At 36.5% G+C, this 20,774-nt stretch overlaps 2 protein-coding genes across 3 annotated transcripts in view; both read left to right on the top strand.

Annotated features, from left to right (window-relative positions):
* Nucleotides 1-20,774, top strand: part of LNP1 (leukemia NUP98 fusion partner 1) — a 311,204-nt gene that overhangs the window by 168,961 nt on the left and 121,469 nt on the right. The window lies entirely within an intron of this gene.
* The window catches only part of ADGRG7 (adhesion G protein-coupled receptor G7), a 59,025-nt gene that overhangs the window by 21,473 nt on the left and 16,778 nt on the right, over nt 1-20,774 (top strand). For both annotated transcript variants that reach the window (XM_072969016.1, XM_006208043.4), the window contains 9 exons: nt 1,025-1,129; nt 4,163-4,275; nt 5,789-5,938; nt 7,267-7,367; nt 10,652-10,794; nt 10,922-11,029; nt 14,317-14,480; nt 14,819-14,974; nt 17,647-17,759. In XM_072969016.1, the coding sequence (XP_072825117.1) occupies nt 1,025-1,129; nt 4,163-4,275; nt 5,789-5,938; nt 7,267-7,367; nt 10,652-10,794; nt 10,922-11,029; nt 14,317-14,480; nt 14,819-14,974; nt 17,647-17,759 (1,153 nt within the window). The remainder of the gene's footprint in view (nt 1-1,024; nt 1,130-4,162; nt 4,276-5,788; nt 5,939-7,266; nt 7,368-10,651; nt 10,795-10,921; nt 11,030-14,316; nt 14,481-14,818; nt 14,975-17,646; nt 17,760-20,774) is intronic.

Raw genomic sequence — 20,774 nt, 5'->3', positions numbered from 1 at the left:
AGCAGCAAAGCTTTTTGAAACTTCCATTAATGATTATAGTAACAATGGGCATAATGATAATGAATTTAAGATTTGTTTATTAGCTCAATAGTAAAAGCTGAGTTTTCTTCTTGTGCTATTTACCTGTATGTTCAATACACCTTGTCTCTTTAACATCTGTCAAGTTTCTCTGTAAACTCATAGTTGCTTTTCCTTCTGGCTGCAGTGTCTGCTACAGGGCAATGGATAATATGATTTTCTGAGGTCCTTTCAGTTGGTGATATGCTGTATTACCCCACTTCAAATGTCACTATTCTAACATGTTTAACTTTTCTGAAATCAAGATGCATCTTTCTATTCAAGTATATGCTTAGATGAAATTCTTGTCTTTTCTTTCTCTTGAAGAAACGTTATTAAATTAGTGGTTTCTTTCTCTTGAAAAAATGTTATTAAAGTGGTTTGACTTCAGTCAGTGGTATCTCAGAATCAACGTTCAAAGCCGCTTCTTGATCTGCAGTGTGCTCCACAACACATTACACACCTCCTGCTGCCTGCTTAGGATTCAGAGCCCTAGAAACTCGCCCCTATAATTTCCTACACTCTGACCAGCCAGTGTCTCCCATATACCCCATCACTGGCTTTTTGCTTTAACCCACATCATCATGCTGCCCTTTGCCACTGTAGGCTCTTTATCTTTAATTTTCAAGATTTCAACTAATCTGAGCTCCTATCCTTTCTGATGCATTAGTGATCACATCCCACCTCTACTAAGTTGTACACTGTGTGCATTTTATTTGAAACTTGTTATCTAACATACTGGTTATTGAAATGGTAGTAACTTAACTATATAAGAAAATATGTAGTTCCTGGCTTGTCAGTGAGTCCTTTAAGCTTTCTATTACCTTTCAAATTATGTGGATAGGTTTGGAACTTTGACTTTTATCTGGTTTGAAATTTGTAAAAGGAAAGTGATGAAAATTTATAATGAAACATTTTTGATTAATGATGAATTTATGATGAAAAGCATTTTTTCTTTCTGTTATAGTTAATTTCTGTGAAAACAGTACCTATGGGAGTTTTACTTTTGACAGAATCCCTGTGGGAAGATACGGATTTTCCTTGCAAACATGTGACACAAGCACTGTAAATGGTATGTGTTTTTCCAAACATCTCCTCTGTTTAGGCATGTGAATTGCTGTGCTGGGTCATTCCTATCATCCCTAGAGAAGGCATCAAGGAAGATTTTGTGGAAGGGCTTGGCTCCCTTTCAGGATGGTGATGTTCAAAGTTTTGGGTGTTACCTCACATAATTCCAATTTTCCTAAAAACTGAAATATATAAATCAGTAGTAAATTCCTTTGAATTCTTCTTCAGTTGGTTTGTCTTACTTTATCTTCTGGGGTTTGATCAGGTTAAGATCTGCTCTTTGAGGTGTGTAATTTATCTCAGTTTTAAAGATTAGCAAAACTGTAGGTTCACCCCATATCTACTTTGAGACTTCATCCTCGGTGGAGATGCAGTTAAGTCTGTGCACAGTCAGTAGCCCTTCATCTCTTTGATCATTTTAGTTATCTATCTTGGAACAGTCTCAGCTTCATCATACCTTTCCTGAAACATGACAACTTTGCTTGCATAGAGAATAAAGAATAAAGGAGCAAATGCTATTTTCTGATACTAATATGCTCCCTGATGATATCCAGGATTTTGATGACATGTATGATTTTAATGCCAAACTGAGTAATGTCTTCTGAGAGTACCCCTTTAAATTCATGGATCCCTTTCCTGACAGCTTAGAGCCCGTGATGCCATATGATTTTTCCCTAAATGTTTTAGCAGTTCTTTGTTTGCATTGACTTTCAGCTGACCAATCCTCCTACCTCTCACGTCTTCCTGCGGGTCATCATCCACTCCCTGCAGAACCAGATATCTCAACAGCACAGCTAATTCTAGGTCATTTATACAAGTGTTTGACAGAACTTCTGTCAGAATGACCCTGGGGAAATGTTTTATTGAGATATTTATTTCTGTGTGTGTCAGGGGTTCTTTGAAACACTAAATAAATTACATGTACTGCTGTTTCTTCTTTACCTTATTTATTCTGAGGTTATTTGGATCAGCGTTCTATTTGCAGAGCCTAAATTGCCTCTGCCCGCATATATCATGCTTACTTAAGTATTCCTGGTTCTACTTTTACATAGGTCCTTCCAGCCTCTTCATAAAAGCTCAGGAGGTAAAAGGGGGGCTTCAGCTCTATTGGTACTTACTCCCTACACTGTGTGGTATGTCCATAGATAGCTGTTGTCTTAATTTTTATATGTTTTATATGTTTTAAATATTTCATCATACTTTACAAAATAGATATGGCTACAAAAAGTTACTGTGTGCTACTGACTCAGGAACCAGTAATATACCCATCAAAGGACATCATACTTATTTGATAGATATTACTTTTTGGGACAAGAGAATCACTTTCATTTGGTTGTTTATTTTTCTTTTCTGAGTAACTATTATGAAAATGTGTATTATACATAACTTTGAATTTCAGATTGAGCCCATAAAATATATAGATTCCAAATATCAGCAGATTTGCTTTTAGTTTTATGTTAATAATTACTTCTAACAATTTGGTTTTATATAGCAAATGACCAAAATACTTTTCAACGATTTTAAGTAGGCAGGTTCATACTTGTTAATATAGAGGAAAAGATGCATTTGAACTATGGCCACATAAAAAAATAACATCCTACATATATGTTTGAAATTTTCATTATGCCATAGAGTAGAGGTGAAGCCATCATATAAGAGTGACTGTAACCTTCTACTTTAAGTGCTGTGGAAGCAATCTCTGGTTTCAGTATTTCTAGCTGTTGCCCTGTGAAGCAGCTACCCAATGCTGGTCCTGAGGAAAATTCACCTGCTGATCAGCTGTCCCGCTAATGACAGCTGGAGGTGATTTTATCTATTAACAGCCCCTTAAGTATTAACCATAGGAGGACATCGAGGTAGGGAGGCTCAGGTGATAATCCTAGGAAACAAACCCAATGATTCAACAAGGGTTTATTAAGAGCCAAACACATATTGAGTGGATACTGCAATACACTAGAACTCTTTGCCTTTCACGTGTTGCCAAGAGTTGGATAAAGAAGGAAACATCAACATGTAATTCAATATCTAGTAGGAATTTTCCGTATTGTTCCTGGTCTCTCAGCCTAATATCCACCACTGCATCCAGGTCAAAGTCCTTACATCCCTAGTTCTTCCTTGCAGACTTCAAAGGAAGGAAATAGTCAGCTGGTCTACTGAATTCCAGATTTAAAAATCAAGACAGGTGGTGTCTGCCTAAAATATTCTTGTAGTAACTGTCTGATTTACTTTGCCATTGCTTTGTATCAAATCACTCCAAACCTACTGGCTTAAAACAATAAAGATTGAGATTTCTCATAGTCCTGTGGGTTGACTGTGGCAGCTGGACTGTGCTGGAAGGTCCAAGACTCACTCACATGCGGCACTGGTGCTGGCTGTTGGCTGGAGGGCTTCAATTCTCCTCCACGTGGCCTCTCATCCTCTAGTAGATTAGACCTGCTTCCTTATATGATGGTCTCAGGATAGTGTTCAAAGAGGGTGAAAGCCAAAACTTCAAGTCTTCTTGAGGATCTAGGTTTTGAAACTCATACAGTGTCATTTCTGCCACATTTTGTTGGTCAGAGCAAGTTGTAAGGACAGCCTAAATTCAGGAAGTGAAGGAATATACTTCACCTCTTGATGGGAGGAGTAAATGTAAAATAACATTTTAATGGAATAATGTACATTTAAGGAGTAACGTAAAATAATACTGAGAAAGAAGTGTGTACTGGAGCGGGTGGTTTCTGTGCCCATCTTTGCAAACGTTGTCTTTATTTTTTCCTTTTTTTTAAATTGAAACATAATTGGTTCACAAAACTGTGTTAGTTTCAGGTGTACAGCAAAATGCTTTGGTTATATATATATGTATATGTATTTATGTATATGCTTTTTTGGATTCCTTTCTATTATAGCTCATTACAAGATACTGAATATAGTTCCCTGTGCTATACAGAAGGTGCTTGTTGTTTATATATGTATATATGTTTATACATGTGTATATATGTATCTGTTAGTCCCATACTCCTAATTTATCCCTCTGCCCTTCTTCTTTTTATTGAAGCGGGCAGTCCAATGGCAACCCGGCTGTGCAGTCTTAATGAATACGGAGAGATAGAATTACAAAATGTGACAGTAGGAAATTGCGATGTAAATCTGAAAACTCTGGAAAATCAGGTATGCCGTATGGTTTGTGAGATGGATAAGGGGAAGAAGTTCAGACTCTGTACAGGTTCTCTGTTCTTTAGATATCTGATGGTCAAATTAATGCTTTAAAAACTCTCCAATTAGAAATAACAAGAAGTAGTAACTAAAACCATTCTTATTTTTTTAAGCTGATACCTGTTTGTGAAAAGGGACAGCTGGACATGTTGGTTCAGCAGAGTTCAGCAAATGATAATCTATAGCATATTTTAAATGGCCTCATATTTGTAGACCACTGAAGTTTTGATGGAAAATAGGTCCTTGACATTTGAGACCAAAAGGAAGGGATTCTGATAGTCTACTGGATCAGAATAAAGAGAGACAAACTATGACCACAGATCTTTTGTCACAGGAAAGTCCAGAATCTGATGCTGGTCTCAGAGCTGTATCCACAAGCAGATGAAGTGGGAAATACATCTGACTAAATATGTTTTCATGCCAATTAAATTATTGTGACTAAGGATATCCCCAAATGCAAATGCGAGGAATTACTAATACCTGGGGCCAAGGAAAGGGAGGAGAAGGAAATTTATCTTTCTGTGGTCCTTCTGGGTGCTGGTTACATATGTTATCCCATTTAGTCCTTGTACAATTTCTGTGAGTTAGATGTTTCTTCCCATATTATAGATAATACAGCTAATCACACTAATTATTGAGCACTTACTGAATGCATGTATAAGATTTGATAACACCTATAAAACATCCAGCAAAGTGCCTAACACATGGCTGTTGAATGAGAACGTTGTTTCTATCTACTGATTGGATATTGCTTGTGACCCTTCCCTGGGCATGGTTAGCCTGTGACCTTGATTTGATTTTTGAAGTGATACTGCCACCTAGTGAAAACTAAGCCACACAGACACACACGCATTGACCCTTGGCTCCACTGAAGACAATGTGGATTAACGTGTTTTAGCTTCACCACCCAGAGCCCGGGAGACCAAGTGGTACTTGGAAAAGTTTGCTAAGTCTGTGCTTCCCAAATTCTCTGTGCTGAAAAGCCAACTGAAAAATTTCCAACCCATCGCAGACCACAATTTTGCAAAATACATAAAAATGAATTATTAGGAAAATGAAATGAAAAGTAATATATAAAATGCAAATCCAGTTTTAAAAGTTATTAGATGAAACAGCATAGAATTGTTAATGTAAGTTTCAGACCACTTTCTCTCAGGTTCTGTGCTTATCTCCGGATGGAACCTGTAATCAGCAGTCGGCCATCACTGGTCCACGGATCACACCTTGAGGAGCAGTGGTCTAGTTAAGACAACCTGTCTTAATTCTGACAGGTAGTAAGGGCTGGGAAGCCACTGGCCTGCATGTACTTTGTCCTTTATGCAAGGAAAGAAGCAAATTTGAAAAACCCAGTGCACGTGATGTTCAGGAGATGGAGGATCACCTAAATTCCAGTTTATTCATCTGAAGTTGCTTGCAAAGTGTTAAGATATACTTGTATAAAGTTAGGGCTTTTTGTTTTTTTTAACAGATAGTCAACATTGCAACACAATCGCAAAATATTTCTGATGAAACCCAGATTTTAACATCTGATGCCAGTAAATTAACTCCTGAGAACATCACTTCTGCTACTAGAGTGGCCGGACAGATTTTTAATGCATCCAGAAATGCTTTACCTGAGGTAAAACTCACATGGTTTTAAAAAGGGGGAGGGGAAGAAAGAAAGACATCCCAAACTCCAGTCCTTATTCCACAGTATGGACTTGGGCATAGTTTAGGTTGCTTAAAACCATCTTGCAGAGCACTCTTTCTGAGAGATACTCAAAGAAATATAAAAGGGCTTCTTGTCCAGATATTCTCTTTTAGGATAGTTACAATGGTCATCATTAAGTTAAATCTTCTGGGAGGTTAAAGTCTTTTGGAAAATCGATCTGTTAAGTCTTCTGGAAAGCTAAATCTTCTGAACAAGTCTATTTCACTTTATTAATGTTTATCAACTGCAATTGACCTCAACAATCACTACTCAACTCCAAGTAACTAGAGTTCTAAGAAACTCACTTTGGAACACACTATTTTAAACTGTGATCCCTTTCTGCTAAACATATTTGCATTTTGGTTTTGGCTTTCCAAAAACATTAACTGTAGTTTACAGTTCTGATACCATAACTTGTTAAACGCTGGTACCTGAAAATAAAAACTACAGTCAGCATTTACCAATTGGCACAGCTTGGGTACTGATCTAGCAGGGCTGTAAAACACCTATATGGAATGACCCAGTGTCTCCTAGCTGGGTATCAGCATGGCCTGAAACTATCCACTCCTTTCTTCTATTCCCTTTAAAAGTCTTATTTCAAAAAATTATTTTTGTTACCCTAGGTCCTATAGAAAGAAAGTGGGATTCAAATCACAAGTTAATAAAAATGGAATTGAAGAAAAATAATGACCGCCAAATGTAGAATTTTTGGAAGGGTTAGCCTGTAAGGACAGAAGGGTATCAGTACCTCCAAAAGAAGACAGTTAAACTGTAATCAAATGCCAAGAGATCCTCTCTGATGTACTCCTAAATTTTTAATTACAAGAAAACTAGAAATAATTTTACTAAGTCTAAAAGGTACTAAATATAATAGTTACACTAAGTCTAACTAATACGTTTCACTGAGTACTGCGGACTATAATGGTTTGAAGAGCCCTGCGCTCTTCTTATTTTGTTTCTGCTTCTGTATCTCAGCATCTGCTTTTGTGTTCTTGGGGCTGGGGTGGGGGGAAGGTTCTGCAAAAGACTTTTCTGTGAGGTCAAATTCAGAGACCCAAACCTAGTTGACTCATTCACTGTGCTGCATCTTTATTCTCTCTGCCATCTTACGTGGGTTAAAAACTAAGCCTTTGGTTTTGACAAACACCTCCAGATTACCGTACAATGGTGCTACTTGATGCCATAATAGTGCATGATAACTATTGGGATGATGATGATGATACGTGTCTTCTCTGATCGGTGCCTTCTTCTGGCAGGCAAAAATAGTTGCTGTAACAACAGTGAGTCAAATTCTAGATGCCAGCGAAGGTGTTTTTCAAAGAGCTGCTGCTGCTGATAATGAAGATTCCTTTGCAACGTAAGCCCACTTCCAATTTGGAAAGAAAATCGAACAAAATGCTGTTTCCTTTCCTAGGTTAAAGCGTTAACGGAGAGATGTCTTTATTTCTCTCATGGATGCACTAAATGGCTGACTACTCTGAAATGCAGACTAAAGCTTTGGTGATCTTCAGTTACTAGATGGAGTGCTAAATGTTAACTCCTCATTCCAGGGGTGACTGTGGCCTGGGAGATAAAGCATAACTGGGATGATTTAGAGTAGGTCTTGTTTTCCCAGCCTTAGTTTGTCATGGCCCAGAGACAACTGCATGCACAGTGGGAGCCCTTCCAACTCCTGATTCCGTGCATGGAGCTGCAAATAACAGCATAACTTTGCAAGACATGGTGACAGCCCCCGCCCGACCCCCATCCATTCTCACCCAGCTCAGCACTTACTGAGATCTTGGTATATTTTGATTAAGCTTTCTTTAGCTTTCCCAAGGCTACATTGAAAAAACAAACAAACAAACAAGGATGCAATTCTATCTGCTTTCTTTCTTTTCGATTCCTATGTTGTAGATTACTTTTGGTTTTATATTTATACTTAAACTGTTTCCTTAGGATTGGCCACCTTGTACATTCACCTTGCACATTTCTTTTGCATTTCTGTTCCAGCATGTTTCTTTGCTTACACTACACCCACTTAAGTTACCTTAACCAAAAGGGATTTATTGTAAAGAGGCAAATGAAATCTCATGGGAACCTAAGAACAGGATCATAATACAGGTGGGCCCCACGGACCCTGGAGCAGGGGTGTAGTGGGGCATCCAAGGCAGCTTTGAAGGTCTCAGTAGAGCAGTTTGTGGGTCTTCCCTCTGGGATAATGTAACAGTTGTGGCTGTTGGAGTCAGTTCTGGGTTCAAACCTTAGCATTGTTGTTTAGTGGCTACATGCAGCAACCAAATTACTTCATATCTCTCTGAAGAGCCTCAGATTCTTCCATGTAATATGGGAGCAGTTTGGGCACTCACTTCAGTGGGAGTCTTGTGATGCTCAAATGAGATCATATATACCACTGGCATAATATCTGACTTATCCGTAGTAAGTCCTAAAAAAGGAGGTTAGCAGTTGTCTTTATCATTAACATGACTCAATAAACATGTATGTCTCATCTTGACTTACAGTTTCTGCTCTCTCATAATTTAAGCCTGATCATGATATTGGGGAGATATACTTAAAAACAAAATCTTCTCTCAACCCAGAAATGCTCCCTACAAAGACAGTAGAGAAAGAAAACACTGATTGGGTAGGCATTAAACCATTAAAGGCATTAAATGTGACACGCAGCACAGGCAAACCCCTGAGCGCCTGCAAAGACAGAGAGGAGTCTGATCTCTTTATGTAGCCAAGCAGATGCAACTCATTACAAACATGTTCTCAGATAGACAATAACTAGTCCTTAATTAAGAGAGCTTGACAGCTCTACTTCTAATACATAGTTTATCCTATGTTAACCTGGTAATTGAGGTGGCCGTTTGTGTTAGCTAATTGACTTTACCAGAGGGAAAACAAACTCTCATATCTTTATGAAAGGAAAAGGGTAGTTTTGCAACTTGGAGCAAGGTGCCCACCCACCGAAGTTAATTAAGCTCCTACCCTCCTACGGAAAGTGGGCCATAGGGGCGCTAACTCTCTTGGTGTTTCCATTTCAAAGAGATGGTTCCCAGGTCCTTGAGAAAGACATTTCTAGGTCAAAAACCTGGCAAGATGCCAGTCTTGTTTTCAAAAGGATTTGCTTACATTTCTGGCCTCCAGATTGGGAACTCAGAGACAGGCATGCGCCTGTGATCTAATCAAGTATGATAAAAGGAGGAAGGAAAAATGGCCTTAGAAGTGACTGTGGCTAGAGCAACCCTTTAAAAGTGGCAAACACCCCTATATATCTAGCAGGTTTTTAGCCTTCAAATGTCTGAGGGAGCTCCCCTTAGTATCCTCAGTGTTTCATGGGTACTGACCTCTTAGTAGGTGCTCAACAGATACTGTTGGTTGAATGAATGCATGAATTGTGTTGTTAGCAGATTGGAGTTTTGTTAGGTATTCCTCCTGTTGAAAGCAGCTCTAGAGTATGATTGTTATTCATTAAGTGGGAAATACAAAGTATGAGTTGCTGAAAATTATAGAAAATGATGTACTGAAAACCTTTTCAAAGGAAAACCTTTGAAATAGAGAAGCTGACTTGACTGTTTCCATATGAATTATTATCACATATATGAAGTGATCTTTATTTAAAAATATAGCTCTTTAAAAAAGTCTCCCTTGGGAAAGGAGAAAGATATTTTAGTGGCAGAAATAAAGATTTAGAATAAAGAACAATCACTTTTTTTTAGTTGTTGAACAGAGCTTTGTTATATTTCACATGAAGCGAAAACCAGTGATAATAATAATCCCAATGTGATGACTCAGTAGCTCTCATTCTTCTTGAAAACTATCTGCACTTTGGGGAGGGAATAAGATGAGATCAGAAGGATTACAAAGGGGGCTTCAATTAGACTGTAACATCTATTTCTTAAAAGAGATGAAGCAAAAAGGCATAATAAGAACCGTTACATTTTAATGAAATTCTTTCATTTCTGGGAAAACTAGATTGAACCAGTTATCATAGAGATATTTTGTTTTGTCAAGTACAGAAAGAGTACAAATTTTTTTATGGGAAACAAGAAAAAGAAACAGTCTTAGGACTCATCTTTGGAGAACACCAAATTAACAGACCCTGCCCCCAGTCCCTGTCTTCCATCTAATACATCTTTGAACTTATCCAGAGTAGAAAGTAATGCTATGAAAACCTGCAGCATAGCTCAGAGCTCTGCTCTCCCATAGTTCCGTATGAACTTACAGGAGATGCTTGGGAACCCAAGGGGTTTGGGTGAGAGGAGGGAGTTGACGAAGTGGAAATTGAGTCTCACCGCTGGAGAAATAAGAATCGTATGCCTGGCCAATGGTGGGTGGCAACGTCATCCTTTCGTGGGAAGAATAGTGTAATAAAGACTATTCCCATTGGGAAATCTGTCATTCTTGAACTCCAGCTTTCTAGCATCTATGTCCAAGGTACCCTTCAGTGGGGACAGTCCACCAGAACTTAAGAAAAAGGAGCATATAACAAAACAAGACTCTAGAAAAGAAAATCAGTTCTTTTCAGGGGATTGTGCCAATGTTGTTGTGATTGCGTGAGTTCTGTGGTCATGCCTTTCTACTGGAATGTGAAACACACACAACCAGTTTTATGACGGATCTCTAGAATATTTTGTTGTGTTTTATTCTATGCAGGCTTATTGAGCAAATGGAGATGTATTCCGTGTCTTTGGGCAACACCACATCAGTGGTGCAACCTAATATAGCAATACAATCTGTTAATTTCTCTTCACAAGGTGCTGTGGGGCCTGCAGGTGTTCTCTTCACTGTGCTGAAAGGTGAGCTATCTTGTTTCCCATTCCTGTAATAGCAGAGAGCATTCTGCTACCAACTGTGAATAAAATGCTCTATTCTAGTGATGAAAATGTAGACTTTTATAAAATTCTACTTTTTTCCTTCTCATAGGAACTAGCAATTCTCTGGTTTCTGGTTCCATACTTCTAAATACAAACGTGGACAAACTAAATCTGAATGAACAGGCCGAACTTCAGATCTTGCTCAACACCTCGAAAAGTAGGTCTCATACTATGTGACATTAAGAAATGCACTCAAATTCATGGAGTTAATAACTTAGAATCCATTAAGGGAGAAGTAATGTTCACTTAGTTTCACACTGATTAATTTGTGGTTGAGTATGTTTGATCTCTGACAAATTATGGTAATCTCACCTCTACTGTTCTAGGCCATAGAGATGATTTCTTTGTTTTTTACCCCCTTTCCTTCTTTTCAAAAACCCTTTGGAGGGTAGCAGAATTGAAATGCTGTGACTGTGTACATTAATCTGTCTACTAACAAAAATCTAGCTAGTAAAGTGGTTCAGTTTTAAACTTCAAAATACCTTAAAAAATATGTAGTCACATTTTTGCCCATTTTTACTAGTGGTATGGTACTCACAGGCTCAAATTTACCCTATAGATCTGTCCTTGGGATATTTTATGTAATTGGCAGAGTCATCATCTAGCAGTACCAATTTTCAGTTCTCTCCCCTAGTCTAGTGTCCACCATGAGCTCCTAGTCATCTTGCATATGGCCCTTTGTAAATTCTTATGTCTAACTTGAAATGTTTGTGCTTTTCAGAGTCTAAAAAAATTTGACTAATTAATTTGACTGTAATAACAGCAAACCCATACATTTACTTTTATTCTCTCCCCAAATGAAAATATCCAATGCTAGAAAGTACATATTTTAGAGAGACTTAATTTAAAATTCTCATTGGTTATATATTCTAATTGGTTAGTGATTCCTTATTGGTTATGTAAGTTGCAGATATCTTCCCTCCAGTGTGTAGCTGTTGTTTGCTTGGTGTTTCATATGTTTTGTCGTGCTCAAATTTTAATTTATAATGCAGTCCGGGTATCGATCTTTTCATCTATAATTGGTACTTAAAAAACATTCTTTGCTATGCTAAAGTCACAATGATAGTCTCCTATATTTTCTTCTGAAGGCTTTTAATGTTTGTGTTTACATTTAGGTCTTCAGTGCACCTAAAATTTATGTTTGTGTTTGGTGAAAGATAGGGATTTAATTTTTTGTTTTATATAAACTATTAATATAGTCAAATGGGTTAAAGTAACACTGTTGAGAGACAAAGACTCAGATTAGATGGAAAGGAACATGTTTTTATGTTGAGTTTAAAAAGACTCCAAAATTATCTATACTTTAATTCTTTCTTCCCCTAAAAAGACACTATTGAAATGCATAAGCAACAGTTATTGGAAATACAGGGGTTTGCTGACCAAACCAGTATTATAGGGAGAGAGTTTAATGCAGCTGTACCAGAAATTGAAAATCAAGTAGACAAAAAAAATAAAATAATAAACTTGACTTTTATATATATGTGTGTGTATAATTTTGTTTGTAGACAGAAAATAGATAATAAAAATAATTTTCAAATATCCATGGAGTGCTTCAAAAACTGACCATTTATTAGGCCACGTAGAAAAACTTATATGTTTTCTAAAATAAAAGTTACACAGGACATAGTTCATGACCATAATGCAATAAAACTAGAAGTGTACCACAAAAGAATAGCCAAAATGTTATCCAGTTACAAATTTTAAAACACCATTGTTAGAAAGGAAATTAAAAGGCAGAGTACAAATTACTTGAAAATTACTTGCAGTGAGAACTCCATAGATCAAAACCAATGTGGGCAAAGATGTATTTAAAGGAAAATGTATGCTCTGTAGTAAGTTTATTAGATAATAAAAGAAAATGTTAAAAAATAATCTCTCAGCTAAAGAAGCATAAAAGATAAGATAAATGTGAAGAAATCCAGAGGGAAAGAGTTAATAAATAACAAGGCAGAAATTAATAAAAATAGAAATTAACAAATGCTGGACTTTATCAACAAAATAACAAATTGATTCCATGAAAAGACTATGAAATAGACAAGCTTCTGACAAATTTGATCAAGAAAAGAGAGAGAACATATATAAATATCATAGAAGGTTATATCTAGAAATAATAGAGTTTTAAAAATTACAAGATAACGGTAAATATAATTTAGTCTAATGAATCTGATTATCTAGATGAAATGATGAGTTTCTAATAAATGACCGAAATACTGTAGGAACGAGGAGGGGGTGGGTATGGAATTTCATTTTCAAATCTATATACTTGTATAGTTTGGAATTTCACATTAAGCATGTCATTCTTTTACAAAAATAAGATTAAAAAGAAGTCTTCCTACATTTTTAGGGGTAACTTTGTCACCCCTAAAAGAGGAACAGTGTGGTGAGGTCAGTGTGCCATGAAAACACCTCAGAAACCAACGTCCTTATTTCCCAGTAGAGGACAGAGCAGAGTGGCTGGCTGTGGAGGATGTTTTGGGGGCTGTCAGGGCCTTGCCTGCCAGTCTTTCAAAGCACAAGACTGATTAGGCTGATCTCACCACCTCTGTATTAGTTTCCCTTATATCGCTTATAAGAGACAGCAGAATTTAGGGAATTAATTCAGCTAAAGTGTATATTTATTGTTGTTGCTTCTGTAATCTTAAATATGGCCAAGAGTTGTATCAAGTGTCAGGAGGCATTCCTTAGGTGGTTCTGTTTGACCGTTGCCATCGGCAGCCTGACTGCAAAGCCCTGTGCTGCAGCCATGCTCTTCTGGGATCTATTTGAGGAACAGCTGACTACTTTTTCCAATGTCCTGAAGAAATGTGTCACAGTAATCTTCCATCCTTGGGAAAAGCCAATAATTGTCATGAAGTAGTGGAGACCAGTAGTTCATGAGATGATGAAAGGTCTATGGCTCCACGGAAGGAGTCCCTGATATGCGCAACGTGAGCTCTGACTCTGTGCCTTAGTAGACTGGTCCCCACTCAGTCCCTTTGAGTAGGAGGCAGACCTCACAGAGCAATTCTCTAGACACAGCTGTGCTGATGTTCACCCTTTGCTGTTTCTTGTTCTGGGTCTTGCCAGTGGGTGAAACAACGTGGCTCGAGCTACCTGTACATTGTGTTCACTCTGTCTTACTGCATAGAAAGCAAGAATGTTTACCTTATACGTGAGAGCCTTCCAACATTTTTTTGAGGTTGTTAGGCAGGAATTGTGGTTCCCACTTAGAACAGAAGAAATCTTAACATCAGGGAAAAAAAATTAATGTGGGTCGAATGGCCAAGCACAGATTATATATGCTAATTGCATACTGTAATTAAGCAAAGGCAGCTAGCAAACCATTTTTTCTGTACTTCACTCTAATATTAAGCAGTCATGTAGTTCAATTATGGCTTGGGGCTTTGTTTCTTACTTACCCTAGAGTTCATTTACTGATTTTAGTGTCTTTTTTTCCCCTCACAGCTAATGCCAAGGCATGTGGCTTTGTAGTGTATCAAAACAACAAACTTTTCCAATCAAAAACTTTTATAACTCAATCAAATTTTAGTCAAAAAATTATCTCAAGCAAAACTGATGAAGACGTGGAAGATCAGAGTGCTTCTGTTGAAATGGTCTTCAGTCCAAGGGTGAGTTTTCCCATTAACAAAAATAAAAAAATTCAGCCCACCCTTGATTACAGAAGCAGGGATAGTGTGGACAAAAGAAATCCACAGGATGGCTCTTTGAAAGATTATTTGACATTATTCACTTAAGTTTTCCCCCATCCATATTTTTGTCAGATTAGCTAAATGCAAAACTAACTAATTTGAATTTTATATCCTTTTCCCTCTCCCTAATCTATAATGAAGATGCTATGCTTTGTACATATTCAGTTGATATCTCATATGCTTGTCTTAGCCTATTTAATTTCTCCTACAGTTAAGCATTTTGAAAAATCAGTTGCAATTGTCTTATCAATTCACAGTACAACCAAACAGAATTCCAGCTTCATTCCTATGCCTGCGTCTATTGGAATTTTTCCATGAAGGATTGGGATACATATGGCTGTCACAAAAAAGGAGTCACTGACCGGTTCCTGCACTGCCACTGCAGCCACACTACTAATTTTGCTGTATTAATGGTAAGGGTGTGTCTCTTCCCGGACAAGAATTTTCCTTGTACACAGTTCTGGTATGTGATGACTGGAGAGTATTTGGGGGTTAGTTTACGTAGATACTCAACTCAGATTAAATGGAAAAACAGGGAATGGAGTTACAGGACTAAAAAGGGAAGTTCTGGTAAAGGCAAGTAGAATAGAGTTTTTTGCAGTATGGTCTCTGGATGGATGCTTTTAGTACAGTGTACTTAAGAATGAGAAGGGAGCCCATGTGCAAAAGAGGAGTTGACAGACCCATTCAGTTACATTACCGCACGTGTCTGAAGCATGAAGGTGCTACAGCCAGAGGTGAGGCTGTGTAGCTATGTGTTGAGGACAGGTTTAGTATGTACTTAACAATGGGTGGGTACTTTAAGTCAGTTACCCGAAACTTTTTCCACTGTAATCATTTAAATTGCTAAATTTACGGTATAAGATAGAAGAGGAAAAAGCTCTTTAATTCCACTTGTCCCATAGTTCCTCTGTGTGTTCCTTGTAACTCTGATGCTACCCTGTACAACTGATAGTAGTCATCTCTGGTGTGCAGCTGTTTACACGCCTCAGAGTTCTTGGACTGACCCTATTTGTTCTCCAGAAAGTATTATTCTGGTGAAAACAAAGACGTTAGTTTATATCCTGGATGGAATGTTTTTACGTGCAGTGGAATGGGGAGGGATGTCAAGTGTCTTATCCTTTCGAAGGGGCCGGTAACGCTATGAATCTTGCAAAAAAAGCAGATGTTTTCATTTCCCAGTAGCTGAGATGTACCTATATTTGGGAAGCCAGTGGGGAGCAGATTATAGAAACGTGCTTTTAATATGTTTTTGAGATAACTATAGTTTCTTATCTTAATTACCAAATATTTTAAAATTGATTTTAATTATTCATTTTCTAACTTGTACTATAGTGAGATCTGCTTTCACACTCAGAAAATAGTAAAGATAAAATTTTAAATTTTTTGATGTCTTAAGATCATTAGTATCATCGAATAGCTGTGAAAAGCTCAGATTGCTTTACATAGTAAATGATACAGACTCTGTTGTCATAGTTATCTTTCTCCTTTTTTGAGGTCAGACTTTCAACTATTCTTACCAATATCTGAATCTACTTCAGTGCCTACCTACTCATGTTTGTAATTAGTTTTGTGATGCAAAATTTTAAAAAGTCTGATTAGGATTATATGTATTTACTTTTTTTTTTTTACTTTATTACATTTTGCGGTGGGGAGGTAATTAGGTTTATTTACTTACTCTTTAATGGAGGTGCTGAGGATTGAACCCAGGACCTCATGCATGCTAAGCATGCCCTCTACCACTGAACTATACCCTGCCCTAGAATTAAATGTAAAGTAAGAGCAGATTGAGGCTGAGTGAATAGATGATTTCTAAGAAATCTGAAGATTTATGTATTCTGTGATTCTTTGTCATCTGCTTAGCATACTGCACATAAGAAGTAACATGAAATTTTTGTTTTATTATTTTTTAAGTGAAGTTTATTTTTCTTTTCTTTCTACAAAGAAATACATACTTATTGCATGTAGAATGAAAGTCTACTTACTAAACAGAAGTATACTGATATGAGAAAATGTGTATGATATCTTAAATTAAAATAGCAATTTGAGAATAATCCTGTTATGTTAACAAACTTCTGTATATTTGTGCAAGAGACATAGATAATATTTATGACTACCTAAAAAAAGATCACCTCTGGAGAAGAGAGAGGATTTCAAGAGGAAAACTGGGGGATACTGACAGTCAAGGGGAATGTGCACTTTAAAAAAATTATGTCTTATATTACTTTCATGTTTTATGAATAAGCATATGCAGCTTTTTAAATTTTTAACAATTTAAAACATTAGAAAGTACAGATAAGCAAAAATAATTATGTTCCTACATCCTACCCACCCAGGGATACTTTATTGCTTCTTCCAATTTCTAAGAGTACATCCTCACATGGAGTATACTTTCCTGTGAATATAACTAAAATATAGGCGTAATATATATATATTACATAAAAGTTAGATCTCCTTTTCCAAAAAAATGAACAGGGTCATGTGAAAACATCTTTCTATGTCCATAAAAGTATTTCTGCAACTTTATTTTTAGTGCATTAGCTTAGCTATGCAGATTTCCCCTTGGATTATAGTTATACATAAAGATAATGTAATGGGTAAATAAAGCAACTCTAGCCAACTTAGATCTAATGCAAACAACTTTGGTTTTAGACATCGACGAATAGTATATATGTTTTCCCAGACTGAATTAGATAGATAACTGTTCTCAAGCCTCTATTTCATGTAAACTGCTTGGAGATAAGGGGTTAATTTATTTCCTTTTAAAATATATCGCAGCTTTATATAAAAAAGACATATCTAGCTATTTTGACCAATAAATCTGGTTATTTGGAGGGGGAGGTATAGCTCAAATAGTAGAGCACGTGCTTAGTAAGCATGAGGTCCTGGATTCAATCCCCAGTACCTCCTCTAAAAATAATAAATAAATCTAATTACCTCCCCTAACCAAAAAAAAAAAAAAAAAAACCCTAACATTAAAAAAAAATCTGGCTATTTGAACCAATGTGTCTCTTCATGATGTTGACTTTCATAGACATTTCAGGAATGGTTATTTAAAAATAATGAGTCTTAACTTATTTTCCAGAGTTTCAAAAAAGACTATAAATATCCTAAATCACTAGACGTGTTTTCCACCATTGGATGTGCGCTGTCCATTGCTGGTCTGGTTCTCACAGTTCTATTTCAGGTTGTCACCAGGTAAGAAGGGAAGCAGGCTCCTCTCGTGAGAGAAATTGCTATCCTGATATTACTTCCTCTGAGCATATTCTCACCAGAATATAGTCTCTTGGAACCTAGGAGAGAAATCAGATCTGGTTCAACACACTCATTTTGTAGGACGCTGGGTCCTGGAGAGGCTAAGAAATACGTACAAATAAACATATAATTACAAACTGTGGTTAAGTACCTTGAAGAAGAGTTACATACCTTGTAATTACAAGTTTGTCAGATAAAATTAATATGGTCCCCTAGCTCATTAATGCCACGGTTCCTTAGTATTGAATAGAAACATAACTACCAATTTACAGCTATGAAAGAAGCATTGCTAAACAGCAAGTTTTTGTAAATAAAAGTAAATTTTAAAGTATATTAAGTTTTCAAGTGGTGAACCTTTTGAAAGGTTTTGAATTACACAGTTTAAAAAAAATCTAATTTAATAAATTACCTATACACGCAGATTTCTTTCCACCTTGACCCCTTCAGTCAAGGCCCAATTTTGTGCAGCACTCGTTATTTTTTATCACATGCTACATTTTTAACAATCTGTAAATGTGAGCTTGTTCATTTGTTAGCTTGCCTACTGCTTTCCCTGTAAGGATACATTGATGATGAAAGTGACCGCCTCTGATTTTGTTGTTGCTGTTGTTGCTTGTCCTGTTTTGTTTTCATAACTCCATCCCCAGGGCGGAGCACAATCCCTGGCCCAGCATAGAAGAGTACCCATGGAGTAAATGGGTCTGTTGCACATTCCCACCTGGTCCTCGTCTCAAACTCAAGATGTCTCGCTATGAATTCATCTTTCCTTCAGAATTACTTCTCCCTACTGAATTCCTTCACCACTGCTTTCTCAGATGTGTAGATTCAGGAATTTTTTGTTTTAAAGGTTTTTCCTGAAGTTTTATTTACAAAAATTAAAAATCTGCAGAAAACTTGAAAGAGAATGCTGAATACCCATATATCCTTCACCTAGATTCACCAATTATTAGTATTTTGTTTCTCTCTTTTTCTGTTTTTTTCCCTGAAATTTTGAAAGTAAGTTGTAAACATCATGACTGTCATCTCTAAATTCTTAAAAAAAATTTTTTTTCTTTTTAAGGGTGGTAATTAGATTTGTTTATTTATTTATTTTTAAATGGAGATACTATGTGTTGAGCCCAAGACCTTGTGCGTGCTAAGCAGGCACTCTACCACTGAGCTATACCCTCCCCCCAGACTTTTTTTTTTAATATTTTTTGTTGGGGGAGGTAATTAGTTTTTTTTTTTAATGGAGGAACTAGAGCTTGAACCCAGAACCTGGTACATGCTAGGCACTCACTCTACCACTGAGCTATACCCTTTCCTCTAAATTCTTTAAGCATGTATGTATCTCCTAAGAACAATGGCACTCCTACATAGTAGAAGATTATTATCCTCACTCAGAAAATTTAACTCAAGATTTAACATTAATGTAATGTTATTGTGTTAAAAATCATATTTAGATTTCTCTAGTTGTACGGTAATGTCCATTATTGCTGGTTTTTCTTCCCCCTTCACTTTATTTAGCTGTCATATCTCTTTAGTCTTCTTTAGCCTAGAATAATCCCTCTGCTTTTTTTATTTGTTTTGGCCATTCATGATATTCAAATATTTGACGTATTCAGGTTAGTTATTTTATAGAAGGTAGAATATTCTATGATGTAAAATTTGTCTGAAAATTTCCTAATTAGATACAGGTTAAATATTTTTGGTGAGAATTCTAATCATTATTAAGTCTTTTTACTATGACACAGCAGGAAGTGCATGAGGTCAGTTTGTCCCATTACTGGTGTGTTAAGTTTGCATCCTTGTTTAAAGTAGCGTCTGCCAGATTTCTACACTGTGAAGTCTCACTTTTTTCCCTTTGTAAATAATAGGTAATCCATGAGGTGGTTCTTTAAGACTGTGTCAGTATCCTGTTCCCCAGCTTTTACTCAGTGGTTTCCATATTCACTGATGTTCCTTACTAGAATATATTATTACACTGGTGGTTGCACGATGATCTTCTAATCTGTCATTCTTTCTGTATCTAGTCACTGTATTCCTGCGTCAAGAAGTGTACTCTCTCTCTCCAAGCCAGAGGAAGTCCTTCATGTTGTTTTGTCATGTCCCTATCAGTCTAGAAGCATTTTCTTATTTCAGGCACAGCAAGATGATCCAAGCACATCTGCCAGTTTCTCTGCCCCGTATTTAGCGTTAGTCATTTGTCCAAAGAGCAAGAATTATTTCTGATTCTCTTCATTACCTTTCACACTTAATGAGTCTCTTGCTACTCATTTAAAGTTTTTATATTGAGGGCTTACTATGTGCCAAACAACATGTGAGGAGCTGAACTCAAAACTGTGAACAAGACAGATAAACTCCCATCTCCTATGGAATTTAAATTCTCAGAAGGGAAGACAGACATTGTACAAATATATACGGAAATAAGTACGTAGTTACAAATTGTGGTGAGTGCCTGGAAGGAAAATTACATGCCATATAATTACAAGTCTGCCATGTAAAATGAAATGGTTCTTGTATCTATCTTTCATTTGAAAAGACACTTGAACAGATGATTATTTGGTCCCATGTGAATAAGTTGTGGAAACTGCATCACTAGTTTCTTTGCCTCAAGTCTCACTCCTTCCAACTGTCATCATATTTTTTTGCATCTTCTGTAGTATGTTTTTAGCACTGCTTTGCTGCCATAGATAATATATATAATTATACATATAATATATGTTATATATTTCTGTGCATATAATAAAAATGCACAGAATATAGTAATATACAGAAGACCCACTTGAAAATAGCCTGTCTGAAATTAGCCTCTCTGTGGATTATAATTTATATTCAAAATTGGAGAAAAATTAGAAACTAACTTTACTTATATATAAACAGATTCTTCTGAATATTTTTTGCAGCTCTGATCATTAAACTTTTCAAAAGACTTAATGAAATTTTGAATTATCCAGAAAATCTCAACTGAAATATCAA

Source organism: Vicugna pacos, chromosome 1 (assembly GCF_048564905.1).
Source record: "Vicugna pacos chromosome 1, VicPac4, whole genome shotgun sequence".
Taxonomy (NCBI): domain Eukaryota; kingdom Metazoa; phylum Chordata; class Mammalia; order Artiodactyla; family Camelidae; genus Vicugna; species Vicugna pacos.
This window is presented reverse-complemented; position numbering and strand designations above follow the sequence as displayed.